The 21,260-nt window shown below is 33.2% G+C and overlaps 2 protein-coding genes across 3 annotated transcripts in view; one reads left to right on the forward strand and one right to left on the reverse strand.

Moving 5' to 3' along the window:
- The window catches only part of LOC143247325 (2',3'-cyclic-nucleotide 3'-phosphodiesterase-like), a 29,803-nt gene extending 16,634 nt beyond the window's left edge, over positions 1 to 13,169 (forward strand). For both annotated transcript variants that reach the window (XR_013026513.1, XM_076495177.1), the window contains exon 6: positions 13,010 to 13,169. The gene's annotated coding sequence lies outside the window, so the exon portion shown is untranslated. The remainder of the gene's footprint in view (positions 1 to 13,009) is intronic.
- Positions 3,897 to 5,641, reverse strand: LOC143245903 (SCAN domain-containing protein 3-like). Its single transcript, XM_076492156.1, has 2 exons — positions 4,832 to 5,641; positions 3,897 to 4,502 (listed from the first exon to the last, which is right to left on the reverse strand). The coding sequence occupies exons 1-2, from the start codon at positions 5,639 to 5,641 to the stop codon at positions 3,897 to 3,899; spliced, it is 1,416 nt and encodes a 471-aa protein (XP_076348271.1).
- Positions 13,170 to 21,260: the final 8,091 nt, after the last annotated feature.

A 21,260-nucleotide genomic window follows, 5' to 3' on the forward strand; every position in this document is an offset into this window, starting at 1 on the left:
AGTCTCAATAACCTGCATTGTAATTTCGTGTACATTGTAACGATAGATACAAAACTATTTTTTCTTTACTTCACGAAGGCCCGGCATGGCCAAGCGTGTTAAGGCGTGCGACTCGTAATCTGAGGGTCGCGGTTCGCATCCCCGTCGCGCCAAACATGCTCGACCTTTCAGCCATGGGAGCGTTATAATGTGACGGTGAATCCAACTATTCGTTGGTAAAAGAGTAGCCCAAGAGTTGGCGGTGGGTCGTAATGACCCTTCCCTCTAGTCTCACACTACTAAATTAGGGACAGATAGCGCTCGAGTTCTGCCCACCACAAGTATCGAAACCTGGATTCTGGCGTTGTAAGTCATATCACTGTATTTTCAGGTAAGGATGCAAAAAAGTTAGCTTTTGAATCTAAAGTGACCGTTTCCTTCATCAGGAAAAATGACCGCTAGGCTACTGTTTGATGGTCTTGTTCCCTGCTAGTTGAAAATTACTACAAGGTTAGTTTTGAAGTTTAAATTCATTTTGCCCCTCTTCAGGTGAGAAAGACCGAAAGATTGTTTAACAATATATTAGTAATAATTTATTTTCCAAGTTTGTACCTGACTCCACAGAGGAAACTGTCGTGTTTTTAACTAGTGCCCAAAAGGGCGCGCCGCTACTCTATTACTGACGTATGGTCATTTGGTTTCCCTACTATGCTTCCTAACCTTAACGCCAGTGTGAAATAACGAATGTTTTCTAGTTTATATCTATTGGTTCGTTTGAATGTTCAAAATAATTCTATTTCGAAACAATAATAAAAACCTACATTTTATTCAGTGACACTTCAATGTTTGTGGTGAATTTCCATCTTAGCTTCAAGTTAATAGGTTAGGTAACAGCACAATCTAAATAGCTGATAAACTATTAGTGCGTAGTGTTTAACATTCTTTCTTTACTACTAAACTTTTACTTACTAATAAATAAATTTCTTCTTTCGTATAATAAACGTATTTGGACATAGAGCCACCATCTTGCTTCTTAATAAATTCTGTTGAATATTATATTTCTGCCGCTTTCTTTTCTGAAAATAGCATCGAAATGAATATAGTTTTTAAAAACATAATCGCATCTTTGTTGGAAATATACACAAAAGTTTATTGACTGGACAGAAGGAGATTTAATACTACTTTTTAAAGTTTGAGTATATTGATGTCATTGCTGTTATGTCTCTGCAGAAGTGTAAGGTATTTCAACGCTAAAATCTGTGGTTCAATCCCAATGATGGGCACAGCAGGTATCCTTGTGTGGCCTTGCTCTAAATCAAACGCTAAAGCCATTTTGGGCTGGGTGGTTAAGGCACTCGACTCTTAACCTAAGGGTCGCGGTTTCGAATCCTCACCACACCAAACATGCTCGCCCTTTCAGCCGTGGAGGCGTTATAATGTGATGATCACTCCCACTATTCGTTGGTGAAATAGTAGTCCAACAGTTGGCGGTGATGACTAGCTGCCTTTCCTTCAGTCTTACACTGCTAAATTATGGACGGCTAGCGCAGGTAACCCTCGTGTAGCTTTGTATGAAATTCAAAAAACAGACTCACAAAGCCGTTTTGTCTGGACAATTTTTAACATGACCTTTGATATCCGAGTCTTTCTGCATGTGATTAGTTCTGGTCCTAAACCTTTTTACAGTTAGGTTCATTTTTCCTGTACATTAAAGATATTTTTTATTGAACAAACTACTTTCGGTTATTATATTAACGGTTTATAAAATCTTGTTACGTATCTTTACCCGGTTAAACTTTAAAGATACAATGATGTAGTTGGAGTTACTGTAATTTGGGTTTATTCATTTTGTAAATGTAGTAATAAAAGCTTCAAAATGATGGATCATCGATCTCCATTATTCATTAAGTGAAGACAATGTTTTTACCAAAATGATGTATCTTATGGTTATCAATAACAATATTTATAAATTAGTATTAATTAACCCTCTGTGTGTGTATTATGACGTCACTGAGCACGTGATTTCCAATAGCTAATTAGAAATCTGTGAATGTCACACGCTTCACGAGAGGCATCACAAAAAGGAGTTTGTTTAAATTCAGTGATGTTGAGTAGTTAAACGCAGAAGGCGCTTTAATCGAATTTGCCCAACAATAACAATTAAAGTCAACATCTGCGATCAACTTCATGTTCAGGAAGGACATTTTTGGAGAAACGTTTGCGTTACTTGAAGTCGATAAAAATATCTTCAAAAACTATCAAGTAGCTTCAATGTGCTGTCTTTTCGCTCCAAGGGGTTTACGCTTTCGTGAGTGTGGGGTGGAATATTTAAATAATGCTCTTAGCAGGAACTTAGGAGTTAATACCTGTAATGATGTTCAAAGATTAAGCAATTTCCTTCTCCACAGTCGTCATATACAGTATTACATCATGATGAGAGGTTGAAAAGAAAAGTAAATAAGGGAAATACTATACTTTTGGAAAATAAAATTTCTTAGAAGGGTCGACACAAGGGTATTTGACGCTCTAGGCAAGCCCTTAGATGTGCGCCTCTGGTAAGTTTTGATAAGCTAATACAATTACTGTATTGTCCATCTTAAATCTCGAAATAAACATTTATAACATGTATATTTTCATCTTATGGCTTCATATCTTTATTCATGCAAATAACAAATGGATAACACTAGATTATTTGTGTGGGTGTGATCATTTTAATTTTTTGGTTTACTTTTGAAAGATTTTGCTTGTTGTCATTTTAGACAGTCAAATTACATTTTGCACGGGACCCCTGAATTTTACCATATTACTTAAATAGTTAAAAAATATAAGAATAGGGCCAAAATACAAAAAAGTCGTTTTTTTGACACAATTTTAAGCAGAATATGTTTTCCTTTTTCAGTTACCGTCTTTAAAACATAATGAACCTAAGTTATCTTTATAAACTTATCTTTGATGTAGTTGTTGACTTTGGCAATGAAATGTGACTATTAGCTATTTACATAACACTACTTTGTTATACACTTTTGATTTACTATTTTCCAGGAACATGATACTAAGAAAGTCTGACGTACGTGCCCGCCGCTAGTATATCGGTAAGTCTACGGACTTACAACGCAAAAATCAGCGGTTCGATTCTCCTTGGTGGGCTGAACAAATAGCCTGATGCGGCTTTGCTATAAGAAAAACACACTGACGTACGTATTGAACGATAAACAAACATGGTTCAGAGGGTTGTCAAAAGTCGTTCTTCATTAAAACATACAGTGACCTTTAATGCTGTTTTAAAATATATTAAAGAAGTCTCACTAGTCTTTTACAATATGCGTAGTTTTATTAATGATGGATGTTGATTTACGCGCGACGCAACGTGATTCAAAGTAATCTACGCTAGGCATCTGTGAAAGAAAGATAGCTGATAATTTCCCCTCTCAACCAACCCCTTGTTACTCTAACCCACTGGTTCTCAACCTTTTATTACCCATGGACCCCTTTTCCCTTCTTTTTTTCTTGGTGGACCCCTTCATAACTATTGGTCATAAGAAGACAATATTCTATTTTTCACCAATATAAATTTTGAGGTTTTAATAATCAAAGAAATAGTATATAATTAAGCTTTATTTTTAAATGAAAACTAATTTAATGCAAATAAAGTATTCTACAACAATTATAATAATAATGATAATTAGTAATAATAATAATAATCAAAATTATTGTGATAATAATTCTTTACCAATATCTTGCATTACAATATTATAATGTTTCTTCCATGGTCAAGCCCATGGAGATCAGAGCTCTTCAGGCAATTGAATTCACTGCAGCATTTATTTATGTACACTGGTTAAATTTTTTGATAAACCAGTTAAAGTTAAGTGTGTGATAAGAAAAAAAAAAAAAAAAAAAGAGATAGGCATATTTGTTCAATGAGATCCCTGTGGTTGATGCTGCTCGGCGAGTTTCTTTATATCTGGTTCCATCGATGTTAATGATAGTCGAAGATCACCTCTTTTCACAATGTCAAGTCTATTGCGAGCTTTTGATAACAGTTGAGAAACACGACTAAATCCCGATTCAACAAGATAAGATGTTGGAAAAGCAATAACGTAGAGCTGTGCTTTATCCCAGAGCAAAGGGTACTTTGTAGCAACATCTTTTGTCTTCCATACATTGTAGTTTTCATCTTTGAATTTTGCACGCATTATTTCATCACTTTGTAATTCGATGAGATGCTTTTGCAAAGATATGTCTATGTCAGCAACACTAACTTCGAAAGGAATTGAAACCCAAGTCGGTATAACCATCATGAGTAGGTCACTAAACCGAGTTTGCATATCTTCATGCATATTTTCCATATATTCACCATATAATGCAAGATTTTCATCTTGCAAATCGCTGCTAACAGAGGCCAAACAAGGAAACTGTTCAAATGCACGACGCCTGATATTATTCTTATACAACTGTAGTTTCCTCAGAAAAGCAGCAATAGCACTTTTACTATATATCAGATCAGAATCTTTTCCTTGGAGCTGTTTATTAAGTGAATTCAATTTTTCAAATATATCTGATAAGAAAAACGCATCACATTTATTTGTTCGCAAGAAAGGAAACAATAGAATCCCAAAGTGCAATGAAACGCTGAAGACAATTCCCCTTTGATAGCCATCTCATCTCTGTATGTAATACAAGGCGCTCAAACTCTTCTCCATTTTGCTTACATAATTCATGAAAAGGCGGTCTCGGAGAGAATTTGATTTAATATGGTTAACTACTTGTATTACGACAGTAAGGGCATCATGCAAACGTGCACTCATTTTCTTTGCAACTAAGTGTTGACGGTGTATCACGCAGTGAATACAAAATACTTCCGGGACAGCTTTTTTAAATGTGCAATAAAACCTTTGTATCTGCCTGTCATAGATGGTGCACCATCAGTAGCACAAGCGATTATATTTTTGAGTGGAATATTGTTTTCCTGGAAATAAGTAACAACTTCATTAAAAATTGTTTCACCTTTTGTGTCTGTCACAAGACTTCTAGCAAAAAGCATTTCCTCTTTGGGTCTTTCGTCATTGTTAAATCTAACATATGCTAATAAAATGGCCTCATTATCTCTTAAAGTGGATTCATCAAGTTGAAGGGCAAACTGTTTCACTTGCAAATGGGCTATCAATTGTTTTTCTACATCCTCTGCCATTTCATCAATGCGTCGTGACACAGAAGAGTTGCTTAAAGGGATGGAATTAGTAATTTCACTTGCATTTTGTTTCATAACTGACGAAATTATAACAGACACTGCTGGTAGAATTACTGTTTCACCAACATTATGGGGTTTTCCTGCCTTTGCTATTATTTTGCTAATTTCATATGATGCCAGTAAACCATCACTCATTTTACACACTTTGCTATTAAACAATTGAGACACTGTTTTTCTAGCTTGGAAATCATCACGAAGTTTTTTAAAGTATTCTAATGGTTTATCTTTCTCTCCTGTGTGCTTCTTTTCTAGATGAATTTTTAGTTTACAAGGTTTCATACTATCATTTGAAAGTACATCCATACATATGAGGCACATTGGTTTCGTTTCATTATGTGGTGTTGGAATAAATCCGTAAGATAAATATTCAACGGAGTACTGTCGGCACTTCTTTTTACTTGGAGCAGCCATGGGATGGATACAATTATTGCATTTCATAATATCTAACTATATATATTGCTATTCATTTTTAGAAAATTTTCGACAAATAAAACACTGTTTCTAAATATGAGTGCATGGTAAATGTTCGAGGTAAAACTGGTAAATAGAAATGTTATAGTTAAAATAACTTGAATGATTAAAAAAAACTATACAAGTCATTCATTATTATCATTAGGGTCACCATTGACATTTTTAACTTCCTCAAAGCTGATAATTATATCAGATAACTGCCAAGATATGAATTGATATTTGAAATTTGTATCAAAACGGGAAAGATTTGCCATTTTTCTCTTCAGTCTTTTTATACTTTTATACTGGGAAATATTTTTTTCATTATTGAAATGCAGAAATTAAAAAAATATACGAAAGAATGTCTGTACTAGGAACTTTTAATATCTCTTACCTTTTCACGATGGAGTTCAACGTTAAACTGAAGTGAACTGCTTGGGTCAAGTCGACATTTTAATAGATTTTTCCTCTAGAAGGGTTTGACAGATCGAAGTATTTCTGGAATAAATTCCCTAAGGAGATTAGTATGGGAGGGCGAAGGTCAGACAGACAATATAATAGGAAAAGAACCGACTGCCTGAGGCGCATATTTAAAACCAGCTCTTATCACTTCTTTTTTTTCTTTTTTTTTATTGCTTTCAAGGCAATTTTCTGGAAATTTTTCGAAATCTAGAAAATACATCCAAATTTGTTTGAATGTCTACTTCAGCTTTTTTCACGTTCAACCAAAATGGCCTGGCATGGCCAAGCGCGTAAGGCGTGCGACTCGTAATTCGAGGGTCGCGGATTCGCGCCCGCGTCGCGCTAAACATGCTAGCCCTCCAAGCCGTGGGGGCGTATAATGTGACGGTCAATCCCACTATTCGTTGGTAAAAGGGTAGCCCAAGAGTTGGTGGCGGTGGGTGGTGATGATTAGCTGCCTTCCCTGTAGTCTTACACTGCAAAATTAGGGACGGGTAGCACAGATAGCCATCAAGTAGCTTTGTGCAAAATTCCAAAAAAAACAACCAAAACCAATCCAACCAAAATTACAGTAGAAATTGAATTTTTAATAATAAAAACCATTCTGAGTTGGTTTTCTTCATGGACCACCAAAATATCATTGTGGACCCCCAATTTGTTATGTTTTGCCTGTGGATTCCCAGAAATATTCCATGGACCCCTAGGGTCCATGTGGACCACGGTTGAGAATCTATACTCTAACCGATTAGTGAGATGTGTAACACATCTACAGTCCATAAACGTGGTGCATGTTTTCTCGAGAGCAGCGAGGAAGCGAGTGGTTTTAGGAAGCGAACCATGGAACTTCAGAGGTTCATTCAGTTTATGTAGTTGATGACGTGAAATAAGTGAATGCTAGTCTAATAGTACAGATATACGCGATCACATATGTGAAGTAACAGATACTATACAAGGAAAATAGTATTAAAATAAAGAAAAAAATCGGAGAATAAACTGAGAATTTTCAAGAAAACGATTTTGAAATAATTTGCGTTTGTCTTGTTAGGAGGACATTGGATTATCCTAATAAACATTTGTAAATTGTTCTGGTTTTCTTATGCATATTACATTTCATATCCTCGTCTGACACATGCTTCTATTCAAAGCAAAGGAGAAAAAAAGAAGCTTACTTCTAGGCTTAATTTTTTTAGCATCTCACAGCAACGATAAGATGTATTTGAAATAACTTAATTACAATTAATATGGAAACATGATATTATCAGGAATGTTGAAAGAAACTCGGGGGATTTCCGTGTTTTGCTATGTGTCTGTTTATTTAGATCTTTACATATATCATTAAACGTACCTATTTATATATTCTTTTTCCTCACTACTGTCTTTCAGAGATCTTGAACACACTAAATTATGAGTAGATTAAATGTGGCTGACATTTTCTACTGCTCGATTTCAACTCGTTATGAAAAGATTCAGGAATGAACGTTCCATTAGCAGTCGAGAAAGCCATTCACTTCACTGTGTTCTCGAGCCTTGTTTCTTTTGTCAGCCCCCAGAGATAATATCGCTGTGTTGTAACCGCTGGTAACTTTGGGTATCTACAAAGTTTATTGGCAACTGAAAATGTTTGTAAAAATATTTTGTAATGAGAGAGATCAAATAAAACATCCTTTCAAGTTTGTATTCTGTATAATATTAAACAAAAAAGTCTATTTCAGTTTGGGTCTAGTCCCTTATTGTTGTTTATATAAATAAGGTCATTAAAGGATTTAGCATTACTTTGTAATCAACAGTTCTGTTTGATCTTCGGATGTGAAGATAACCTGTCAGATATCGCTAATGGTGGCCCGGCATGGCCAGGTGGGTTAAGGCGTTCGACTTGTAATCTGAGGGTCGCGGGTTTGAAGCCCGGTCGCACCAAACATGCTCGCCATTTCAGCCGTGGGGGTGTTATAATGTCGCGGTCAATCCCACTATTTGTTGGTAAGACAGTTGGCGGTGGGTGGTGATGACTGGCTGCCTTCCCTCTAGTCTTACACTGCTAAATTAGAGACGGCTCGCACAGATAGCCCTTGAGTAGTTTTGCGCGAAATTCAAAAACAAACAAACAAACAAATCGCTCATGGTAATCGGTATTTTGGTTCAGTCTTTATTATGAACTGTTTAATATAGTTCATAGCAATCACATTTCGACTCAACCTGCTGTCATTAAGTAAGGTGTAGTTTGTTGAGAAGAAAATGCGAAGTCTTGGTTTTCTGGAGAATTTCTGTTACTTGGAAGGAATTTCGGGCTCGAAGTCTTGGTTTTCTGGAGAATTTCTGTTACTTGGAAGGAATTTCGGGCTCAAGAATTTCTGTTACTTGGAAGGAATTTCGGGCTCGAAGTCTTGGTTTTCTGGAGAATTTCTGTTACTTGGAAGGAATTTCGGGCTCGAAGTCTTGGTTTTCTGGAGAATTTCTGTTACTTGGAAGGAATTTCGGGCTCGAAGTCTTGGTTTTCTGGAGAATTTCTGTTATTTGGAAGGAATTTCGGGCTTTTTAATTAAAATTTCATACGCATTAAGAATAGCTGGTTATATAATAACCAAAAATCACCTATTTTATCATATTGCGAAGAATAGAAATAGGTAGGAGGACATATAATATAGATAAGTACATTTCCAAGAACATTCCAGTTCCATTACCAATTGTAGGCCTTGTAGATTTCGTGAAATGTTGCTAACTAACACCGAACGTGAATTAGTATGAGATAATACTGTAATTAATTAGAAAAGATGAAAATCAGAAAGCTGTTATCCATTTTGCCAATAAAATAGATAATCTAATTGAAACGAAAGTTTAAAAAAAAATGAATGTACTTTTCAAAAAGTACACTAATAAGCTCTGTATGAATTAACAAAACTGTGGCATGGTCCAGCTGATAAAATTAAAATCGCCGATTTAGACATTCACAACCTATCAGCCAAGGTAGTGGATTCTTTATAATGTTATAGTAAGTCTAGTACTCTCTGGTATCGGAGTTGGCGTATTGTTGCCAAATGGTGCCCCACCCAGCGATCTACATGGAGAACTGGATCGAAAGTTGTACTTCGAAGAAGAAATAAGAATGAAGCGCAGTTTTTCTCTTCTAAAAACTGTAAAAAATTTACATATTCTCTGAGATCAACAACGAAAGTTGAAATACTCTAAAAGAATGATTTCTCCATAAGAGTTAAAGTAGATGACAGACTAGACTGCATGTTTGTTTCTGAGAAAGTTGGACAGTTCGTTTTTGTCATTAATACACAAGAATTAACTAGCGTGATTATATACGCATATCCGTAAATTTTCACTGCAAATATTGGGTTAGTGTGAGAGAGAAATATGTTAAACACACCAGTCATATAATATACACTACGACATTATATGTGTACCACTCCTAACCTTTTACAATTTTTGTTATAATTGACTGATGATTGGTTGGATTAAATGAATATAGTATATTTAAATAACACATAGTAAATCAAAACATTTATTTGGTGAAAAATGTCAATGACAACTACTCACAGATTAATCCATGTTTTAACAGACAAGTAACGATGTGACATTTTCAATTCAACAAAGCTGACTATAAAGGTTAGAAATTTTTTATATCAAAATTATTTTCAACAATAAGTGTGAACGTCTATACACTTTCAAAATATATTCATATTCAGCTTTCACTGTCGTTACAAAACATATGTTTCAGATTCTTAATCTCCAATGTTTAAAATCCATCAAATCTTAAATAAACTAGTCTATAAATCGATTCTCTTGTTCTCGTTTAAAACTATTTCCTGACGAATTCGAACCAAATAATACAAGGAACAGTTTAACATAGTTACGGACATTCAAAAACTTACAGCAAAAGAAAATCTAAATAAATGTGAAATGACAGTATGTCTATTTTTTAATATAACTAAATATATAAATACAAATATTTTATATTGTCTGGCATTAATAGCGAGAATTGCTGAATGTTGAAACAAACTTAACGTTATGAGAAATGGTGAATTTGATGATAGACTGGACTACATGTTCATTTATTAGAAATACAACAGTTTATCAAGCTAAATAGTACAGAGGGATAAATTAATAGGATCTTCTGAGAATATCATTAAATGTTCAATATACATAATAGGATAAGGTAAGGCTATTAGATATTTAAATAACTGATACACACAACGTACACTTAAACACTATAGAGCCTCTCCCCTAGTACAGCGATAAGCCTACGGATTTACAACGCTAAAATCAGGGGTTCGATTACCCTCGGTGGGCTCAGCAGATAGCCAAATGTGGCTTTGCTATAAGAAAAACACACGCACGCACACTCATTGTGACCATGTAGACTTTACGGCCATCTATTATATAAATATGGCTTTATTTTAAATATCAAGAGTTTACTTATTTCTCGTCTCAGATTTTATTTTGGACATTACATAGCATTATATTTCATGTTTTATCCAATTACAACACATAAATATAACATAAAGCAAATAAAATTGTAAATGACAGAAACAGAGATAGAGCTATGTTTCTAAATTGAAAATAATGTTAAGGTTAAGTTTATGCTAATTATCTCACTCTAATATATTTTTATATATTAATGGTTTACTTATTTGATGTCAACATCCTATATTGTTTTTCCTTAGTTTATAATTTTTAACACTGTCTGACAGTATACTCTACCTAATGTTCAACGCAAACACATAAATATAAAGTAAATGAAGTAGAAAATGAATAGAACTGAGACAGGACTATGTTTAGCGACTGAATAACGTTAATGTGCAATTTATTATAACAATTTTTAATATTTCTTCACTATAGTTTTTATTTCGGATATTAAAGATTTATTCCTTTAACAGATTAATATTATTCACTTTTTTTTAAACTTTCATATCAAACTTTCGGACACTTCACAGTAGTATAGTATCATAAGTGTGATGACAACAAACAAAATTCAGTTAATTAATATTCACGAAATGAAGTAGGAACTACATACATTAATGAAAGAGAAAAGACTGCTCTTCTAGACTGAACTTAATGTTTGGGTACGATTTAAGCTAAGTTTCTTTACTGTATAAGCTAATATCACAATTAAAAGTATACTTTCTTTTTTTTCTTTAATCTTTTATTGCCCAACATAAAAAGTTTACTTTTTCGACACTGTATAGCAGTATAATATAAAGTGAGATAAAGAAAAGTAATAAATCCAAACGAAATAAAGTGGAAAATGAGTAAAGCAGACACAAAGTGATGTATTTAGGCTGTAGTTAAAGTTATGGTAAATTTTAAGATAATTTTTTTACTGTATTGTTTTATAGGATTATTATACACCTAACGTATTTTCATCATATAAAATATAATAATAAATAACCAGAGAAAAAAAAATTAATTAATTCATACCCCAGTTATTTCTCAACTGCTTATCCCTAAAGTAAACGGAAAAGATTTATTTTTCTCTTCAAACTTTGCTTTTGTGACCTGGGAGCGTATAACGAAAAGATGATGGAAGACTGTATTTGGGGGCTGATACGTGAAGGTCATTTGCGTTACAGCCGCAAATCTCGAAAAACTACTCACTTCTAAACATTTTTGTACATCTCTAGTGTAAATACATGCAAATCTTGATTCATATGTTGTTTCATTCAGACCTTATGAAAATGTGCAAATTTGCCAGTTTTTACATAGAAAATAGGTTAATATCTAAGTTTCATTATCCAGGTCACAAAAGCAAAGTTTTAAGGGAATAATGGCCCTTTTCTGTACTTTCACAAAACAAGAAATTAAGAAATAACACATACTATTCAGGAACAAAATTTGTGTTACGTAGTGTAATTTGTTTGTTTAAAATTAATCGCAAAGTTAAATCATGGGCTACCTGTGCTATCTCCAACAAGGGTAAAGATACCTCTTTTATTGAGTTGTAAGTCCAGAGACATACCACTGTACAACTGGTAGTTGACAAAAACTGGTATAATGATATAAAAGTTTGTATTAATTACCAAAGACTCAAAACTTTAATTAAGCTCATATACTTTCAGTAACAAGAACGGAAGTAAGAATACGCTGAAATAATAAGCCAAAATGGATATAATAAACAATACGAGTTTATCGGACTACTTAAGTTTAGGAGAGGGTCATAAAAAAGACCAATGGTGATCTAGTGTTCTTTAAACGTTAATCATTGTGAATAATCTATGTTCTAAATGTGTAGCATTTGTAGGTTACATAATAAATATTTTAATAATAATAATAATCCGATAGTGCGATTGGCCATTTAGTTTTTGTTTCTTCTACACTAGTTTTCGTTACTAAGAAGTACAGTCAAATCTGATCTTAAATTACTTCAGTTATAACGATAGTTGAGTTTTTCTAAGATCGTCTATATTTGAAGGCAAAACTTCGTGTATGATTAAATATTTATATAAATTGTAAACAAAATCATCGTTTGAACGTTTGTTGTGGGCAATAACACAATAGCAGCCTTTTTCTATTTACTTGTGAGGATATTGTTCTTAAAATGTTATTATGTTTTTCTTCCGCTCTTTCATGTTTCTCGTTAAATTTGCTGCAGGGTAATTTACTATTGTACAGAATAACCAACAGAGAATGTTCTCGGTAAATAAAATATTTTATTCTTTTAAACTATAGCAATTATGTGGACCTTTCTCTTGAGCTATTATTTCACTTTGTAAATAGTTTAGTTTTAATATTAATTAAATTTAATAAAACAGTTACGTTTGTAGATAAATATGTGTCACACATTCTATAAATTTTAATTTAATATTTTTATTTAATATTAATATTTTAATGTTTTCTCAGATATAGCAATTTTCTCTTTTCTTGCAGATGCTAGCTGAAGCAAAAAATAAAAAGGAAACAAACTCGTTTTCTATTAATAAACAACCAATAACGCGAAATAGTTTCTCGATAATAGACAGTGGTATACACTGATCCGATTTCATCAAATAGTTTTCTGCATAATAGAAATAAAACAAAGCTAGAATTATTTTATTTTAGTTGTTTGGATAAATAACCTGAATTACTACAATTCTTTGTAACAATATTTCATATTTAAGATACTTTTCCTAATAGTTAATACTCAAGCCAAGTTACAACTCCACAGAATTATTCTACAATTATTTCAAATAAACTATAACTATTTAATTATATTCAAGATACTGGTGATAACACGGATCTGCAAAGCTAAACTTCATAAAAGCTGTTTTGGTTTAAGTAACAGATTATCCATACTTCAGCTATCCAGATTTTCTTTTCTATCGCGTTTTTTTTTTTTTTTTCAAATCGATAAAACAACAACTCTCACTAAGATCAAATTATTATTTCTTTATTATTATGTTTGTAAATAACATCTTTAAAGGCAATTTACGCTTCTTTTTCAACTTTCCTCATTGTGCTTTAGAACTTTCATCCAAAGTCAATTTTGTGACTTGAGGCCCAACAAAATTCCATCTTCAAGTTTCGCTTCTGAAAGAGATGTAAGTTTTTACACTTTCTTTATGTCACCGCTTTTTGACGAATTACATAGAGTTTTTCCTTGATTTCTTCATAACAAATTTACTACAAATATAACAGGATATGTTTCGGTCATTTGCCCAACTTCTTACAGTCATAGCGACGAGGCCCAGTACGGCCAGGTGGTTAAGGCACTGAACTCGTAATCTGAGGGTCGTGAATTCGAATCCTCCTCACACCAAACACGCTCGCCCTTTCAGATGTAGGGGCATTATAATGTGACGGTCAATCCCACTATTTGTTGGTAAAAGAGTAGCCCAAGAGTTGGCGGTGATGACTAGCTGCCTTTCCTTCAGTCTTGCACTGCTAAATTATGGACGGCTAGCGCAGGTAACCCTCGTGTAGCTTTGTATGAAATTCAAAAAACAGACTCACAAAGCCGTTTTGTGGGTGGTGATGACTAGCTGCCTTCACAACAACAACAAACCTATAACCTTTATTAAATAACTTAGAAAAATACTGCCAAAAATATCAAATAAGAATAAATGTGTCTAGAAATCAAGTAATTTTATGAATAAGACATAAAAAAGACCAACCTACACTGTGCATGAACAGAACATTTCTACAGACCACTACTTCAGCAAAATTCCTAAGTTTAACCCATGATACGAAGTTAACACGGGTTAAAACATACAAATAATATACTTACCAGAATTTTGAAAGTTCTAATTATGCAAGAAGTCTAACCGGTAAAAATCATTGAACCTCACCAGACAATATAATTAAAATCTACAAATCATATGAGAGACCAACCATAGAATATGAATGCCCAGCCTGGTTAAACATAACACCTAAACACAATACAAAACTCAATTATTACTTCAACATACAATATTCCTCATCAAAATTCACACACAAATAATACACAGATATTGAAAAATACTGATAGACTCTCGCATACTTCTCTATATCACTTTCACAAAAATTGGCAAAAAATGATTTATTATGTGAGTTTAATCAATACTACTTACATGATGAAAATATACCTTTCTCCTGTTAATATCTATTTTAGAAATAAAAATGTAATCAGGCCATCGATCACTAGACTACAAATCTCATGTTAATTTAGCCCTGATATCTTAGCACTTTAAAAGAAAAAAAAATTTAACTACCTATCTGACAATGACTATTAACAAAAGTAGTAACTAATACATACATAAACATTCGTCTGAAAGGGGTCGGAACAAGTTCTATATACTTTGACCTACATATAGATTCAACATCCTACAGCATATAAATTGATAGCACTAATGATAGCACTTGGGAAGAAGCCCAAGTGAACCTGACCCTCCCTGGATATTAAGACCAAAAACCCAATAAAGAGAGAAGTACAAAAGCAGTGGAGAGGTCTAAAATGTACCTGACCCTATCAAGCCCTCAACAACCTAAAAACCTGGTAAAAACTTAAGCACATCATGAAGAACTCGTTGAGAAGTTTTATTCGTGTTTTTATTTAAGTTATGTTTCAAGTTTTTACATTTTAGTTATTTTCATAGCAACACATAAACATAATAAAGACATTTACTACTCCTTATACATCTTGTTCGTTTGCTTCCGTTCTGTCGAAGAAAGCTAGCTAAGCAGAGTTCTAATTTAACAGTGGAGTATTATTATAGTTTACACAGGATTCACAAAGGAAATGTTGTCAACCTTAAGAAAGTCATTGAGAAAAAATGGATTGTGGTATAGCAGTTAATCAGTCTGTTAAGCTATACAAACAGTGTACTGTTGATAGTGGTAGAGCAAATAGAATGTTAGATTGTATCTACAGAAATATTGAATACAAGTCTAAAAGAGGTTAAGTGTCATTGTATAGGTCACAGGTTAGGCCACATTTAGAGTATTGTGTTCAATCAATCGTGGGCTTCTTATTTTAGAATGAATATTAAATTATTGCACAGGATTCAGAGCAGCACTACAAGGATACACGAGATATAATATTGTTATACAGGGATAGCTGACTGAACCTTTAAACATTTGTACCATATCACATCCATAATATTGTTATACAGGAATAGTTGACTGTATCTTTAAACATTTGTACCATATTACATCTGTAATATTGTTATACAGCGATGTTATTATTAATATTTTCCATTGGAACCATAAATTTACTTAAAATATTATGTATTTGTTTGTTTTTTGGAATTTAGCACAAAGATAGTCGAGGGCTATCTGTGCTAGCCGTCCCTAATTTAGCAGTGTAAGACTAGAGGGAAGGCAGCTAGTCATCACCACCCACCGCCAACTCTTAGGCTACTCTTTTACCAACGAATAGTGGGACTGACCGTCACATTATACGCCCCCACGGCTGGGAGGGCGAGCATGTTTAGCGCGACGCGGGCGCGAACCCGCAACCCTCGGATTACCAGTCGCACGCCTTACTCGCTTGGCCATGCCAGGCCAACAAAATATTATGTAACAACCTTTGTTTGAGAAAAACAGAAACTTTTAAGTCGGCGTTTAATTAAATGTTAATCTATACAAAGCCAACTTTCCCACATAAAACTTCGTTTTTTTTATAAAATAAAATCAGCTTCAGTTATGTAGCCACAAATTTTCGTATCTAATACTTTAATGTAATAAGAAGAACATTTTAAAAATACATATTTTAAATAGCCAAACTAGATATTCTTATAGTGAATTGTGACCTAGAATAACAACCACATTTTACTTGAGGATTCAGTGAATATATCATTCATTATTTAAGACAATGACTTAATCTCACTGGCTGATCCAGAGAACTGGACATCGCGACCTATGACCACGATGTAATGTTACCATCAAGAATACAAAATCTATAAGAATTACTGTTACTGTTAAGTGACTCTGTTTCGTATTTATTAAAGTCACTGGACCTGATTTGGATGTAAACAAAACTGCATAGTGAACCTTTTGGTAACTTTTTTTTTTTTTTTGGAATTTCGCACAAAGCTACTTGAGAGCTATCTGTGCTAGCCGTCCATAATTTAGCAGTGTAAGACTAGAGGGAAGGCAGCTAGTCATCACCACCCACCGCCAACTCTTGGGCTACTCTTTTACAAACGAATAGTGGGATTGATCGTCACATTATACGCCCCCACGGCTGGGAGGGCGAGCATGTTTAGCGCGACGCGGGCGCGAACCCGCGACCCTAGGATTACGAGTCGCACGCCATGCCAGGCCTCTTTTGGTAACTTTTTCAAATGAAATAAATTACTAAGAACTAAGAGCCACAATACCAGTAAAAGGTTAAGTTGCTATTAATAAACCACAGATAAGACCAATATTTTCAACTTATCTTGTGGAAGCTTCCAATCAATAATAACCAGTCGTAATGACATCAAATCTTTCTTTTTCAAACGTACTCTAATTTGTTGGGTGACTTCTCCAAAGTGTTCTTTCGACAAAATATACAACAAATTCTTATTTGTTTTGATATGTTTGAGTGTTACAATTTTCCTAATTTAAAATAAGGAAAAACAATTCACAGCTGAAAGATGCGATTCTTACTTTTGACCATCGTGTCAGTCACATGTCAATACCACATTCAATAGAGAGCATAATTACATAACTGAAAAAAACACAACAAAATACAAAGTTATTTTTCTTTCTCTGGAAGATTCTATACACACTAAATATATATAATAATTATATTTGATTAACACCACGAACCTTTTACGTTAAGACCTAAATTTAACATAGACGTTTTATCTAAATAATATTATTTTAGAGAAAAGTATTACGAATTATTATTTCAAAAATAGCGGTGAAAAATGTTTGACATAACACAAACACCTTATTCACAACGTCTGATCGTTTCAGAATACACTTATTTCCTTTTCAGCTAAATCTGAAAAGTGATTATTGATTCTTTTACAACTATTTTCTTGCATATATTCATTGAACTCAACAAAAATAATATACTCGCCATCTAATATCATTAGTTGAAATGATAATAAACAACGATAAACAGATTTCAAGATAATAGATGGCAATGAACACTATTTGATTTCATTAAACTTCGTTTTTTTGTCAAGAGATAAGGAAGATTGTGATCTGATGTGAAAAATAGTTTTCTGTATAATAGATGACGCTACAAATTTAGCTAATTTTTCTTGCAATTCTTTGGAAACAGAATAACAGGCACTACGCCAATTCTTTGTAATGAAATTTTGCCTCTATTTAAAATAATTGAATAATATTATTCTTACCGAATTTTAACTCCATCGAAGCATTTTACTTTTCTTTCCAAATAAAATTAACATTTTTTAAAATATATTTCTTAAATATCAATATTCATACTCAACTTTAAATACACCAAATTATTTTGCGTTTACTCCATACAGACTTAAATATTTAAAACTTTTAAGAAACTATTTTTCAAAACTAACTCTGGCTTCTATTTTTATCACAACATCTTAACAAAGTTATACATATTTCTTACATTATATCAATACAGAAATTACTTTTATTGTTTGTTTTTTTAATATTGCGCAAAGCTACACGTGGTCTATCTGCGCTAGCCGTCCCTAATTTAGCAGTGTAAAGCTAGAAGGAAAGCAGCTAGTCATCACCCCCCCCCCATATCTTGGGCTAATCTTTTACCAAAGAATAGTGGGATTAACCGTGACATTATAATGCCCCCAAGGCTCAAAGAGCGAGCATGTTTGGTGTGACGGGGATTCGAACCAGCAACCCTTAGATTACGACTCGAACGCCTTAACTCACCTGGCCATTAGTTTTATTGAAAATTATTTGTAAGTTGTTATATATGCTAATTTAGTTTAGAAAAAAAACATATATTTCAGTTTGGGCCAAATTCATAAATGTTTTAATTTCCAAGAAATTTGTAAATTTAAGTGACAAAAACTGTCGATTTTCTATTTCATTTTAATTTGCATATTCGAACAATTTATTTATTTAAGGCATAAAGCTGGGCTAAGCTTTACACTTTGCTGGTATTTAGCCCCAATTTATAGCGATAAAAGTGTTCACATTTATCGGTTAGCCACATCGGACAAACTATTTGCTACCAATTATAGAATTTCGGTTCTTAATGCTTTTCCTGAATTATAACTAAATTTAACAGGAATGAAACTGGTGTTCTTTTATAGATTGTTTAGGCAGAGCATTCATGATGAAACTTTGTAGAATGGATGGTAAACTGCCTGTTGTGGAGACATAAGTGTAGAGGACGACGTTTCGAAAGTCTTCTGAAGACGAAAGGCGAAAGACTTTCGAAATGTCGTCTTCTACACTTGTGTCACCACAATAGGTAGTTGTTGTCCATTCTACAAAGTTTCAAAACTGGTGTTTTCCTTTTATTTGGTAAAGATTACTTGTATCTAATCAAAAACACCTTAAGAGTGGGAAGAAAAGTAATTTGGCATGAGAATAAAACCAAAACTGGCAGCCACTCTAATAGCATTGATTATACTTTTACAACAAACATTCATTGATTAGTTAGCCTGACCACGTTCTCTGCTCAGTTTCATTCATAATGATTGGTAAAACGCAACATTAGGCCTAGATACCTAACGAATTAATATTTGCTATAAATGGTCAGTTCTGAAGTGTACATGATACTTTGGCTGCCAATGTAACAGCTGCTCTTTTAATAACGCTTAACAATTTTAAAACCAACTAAAAATAAAATGATGCAGAAGAGAAAATTTAAAAGAATTACAGATATTTAAACAAAAACCAACACAACATGTAAGAGAAAACTTTCTAAGTATTTTATTGTAAATACAATCTAAGAATCGTTTTTTCTTCATCTCACATAACATTTTCATCAATGAAAACTTTATCAAACCATTCTAAACACCTACAGTTCAGAATGGTATAACTGTATTTCACTGGTCTTTCTAACAGTTTTAACATCACTGTTTATTGAAGTCACCTGAGTAACATAGAAAATATTTTTGCACAAATATACATAAATTTGGTCTTTTCTTCAAATGTTTTCACAAGTTTTATTGCAATCAAACTCGAATAATAGAAGAAATTTATTACCACAGTATTATTCAACAAGTTTTTGAGTTAAATTCAGAAGTAAAACCCCATACTTTACATAGAATAGAAAGATACATTAGCTTTATGAATTCCAAATGATTCAGGTATAATATACTGTTTTGATACGAAACCGTTTATATGTATGTTATTGATTACGGATACAGAGATGTCAACCATTACGACTTGAGCGTAATCATTACGATTTTGGTGTATACATTACGACTATACGCTCATACAGACAAATATTACGACTTGTTGCAACTCCCAAATTATTATATATTATATAGGCCTATACAATAAAGTGATAAATTGTTCCCCAGAACTTGAAAAGAAAATTTCTAGTGAAATACAAATAAATTTTGATAATAAATAAAAGACATAGTCCAAATGGCTACTTGCAGTAATCATGTTTGTGCTTGAAATAATAAAAAATATTTGTATCTCCGACGTCTACCAATAGTTTGAGTGCGATGCTTCTCCATACTGGGTACAGGGTGTGTGTGTGGAATCCATAGTTACGTTATCAGTGCTTGTCAACCAATCAGCGCTCGCGTAGATGGGTATTTCTCGTTTTCTAAGCGGCATAGAAACACCAAAGCGATCGTTCACAAGTTGGAAAAAAAGAGGCCTCGTTCACCAGATTGTCTTGTTTCTGGCAAATCTAAAAGGACTAAAACTGTGAAAGGGCTCTGTCTACAATTATTACGCTCAGTCATTTGAAATAGTTGACATTGTTACATATATATCATGTTTATATTTCTAATATTGTTAATGCAATTTTCATGGGTTTTTGTTTACATTTATGGCTATAATAATAATGTAAATGCATCATTCCTTATTATACTCTATTACAAAATACGAATAGACATCAAAAACTTTAAAAGTTTGACATTTCGTTGCCTACGAAATATACGTACGATTCACATCATATGATCCATTAGTTGTATTAAGATGTTAAATATATTTTATACCACCAAGTTTAAGAGTATTCATACAATAAAGATCTTTGATGTAATGTTAAACCATTCTAAAGCCAACTCAGAGTCAAATGATATTGAACTGAGAAGTTAAAAAATTACACATATAAAAACCCCCACAAAAAACACGATTCCACAACAACATCTAAAAGGTATACGAAAGTATAGATAGAGATTGAGTTAGTGTAGGAATCAAATACTTTAAATATTCCAACTCTATTTGAGGCTATCTCTTAATGTTTTTAAAGTTTTGTCAAAATTTACCGATGACAGTTGACATTCTCTGTGATCAAAAACATGTGCTGCAATACACCGAAACAAGTATTACTCTGTGAACAGTGGTAAACTAGATAACAGGCTGAACTACATGTTTTAAACAGTTTCTGTATATATGTTTATTTTGTTGTCAACATATTATTTGAAATATAAATAGATATGAGCTGTTACTTTTTTTTTTTTTAACTTTATTGCCAAGAAGTCACAGACGGGTCTGTAAAAGAATCCTTAGCCCAACACGCACCTATATATATACCTCCATAATATTCCTCAAAACAAATGCTTCTGACAATCATATATGCATATTTCAAAAT

The sequence above is a fragment of the Tachypleus tridentatus genome, chromosome 3 (assembly GCF_004210375.1).
Source record: "Tachypleus tridentatus isolate NWPU-2018 chromosome 3, ASM421037v1, whole genome shotgun sequence".
In the NCBI taxonomy this organism is placed as follows: domain Eukaryota; kingdom Metazoa; phylum Arthropoda; class Merostomata; order Xiphosura; family Limulidae; genus Tachypleus; species Tachypleus tridentatus.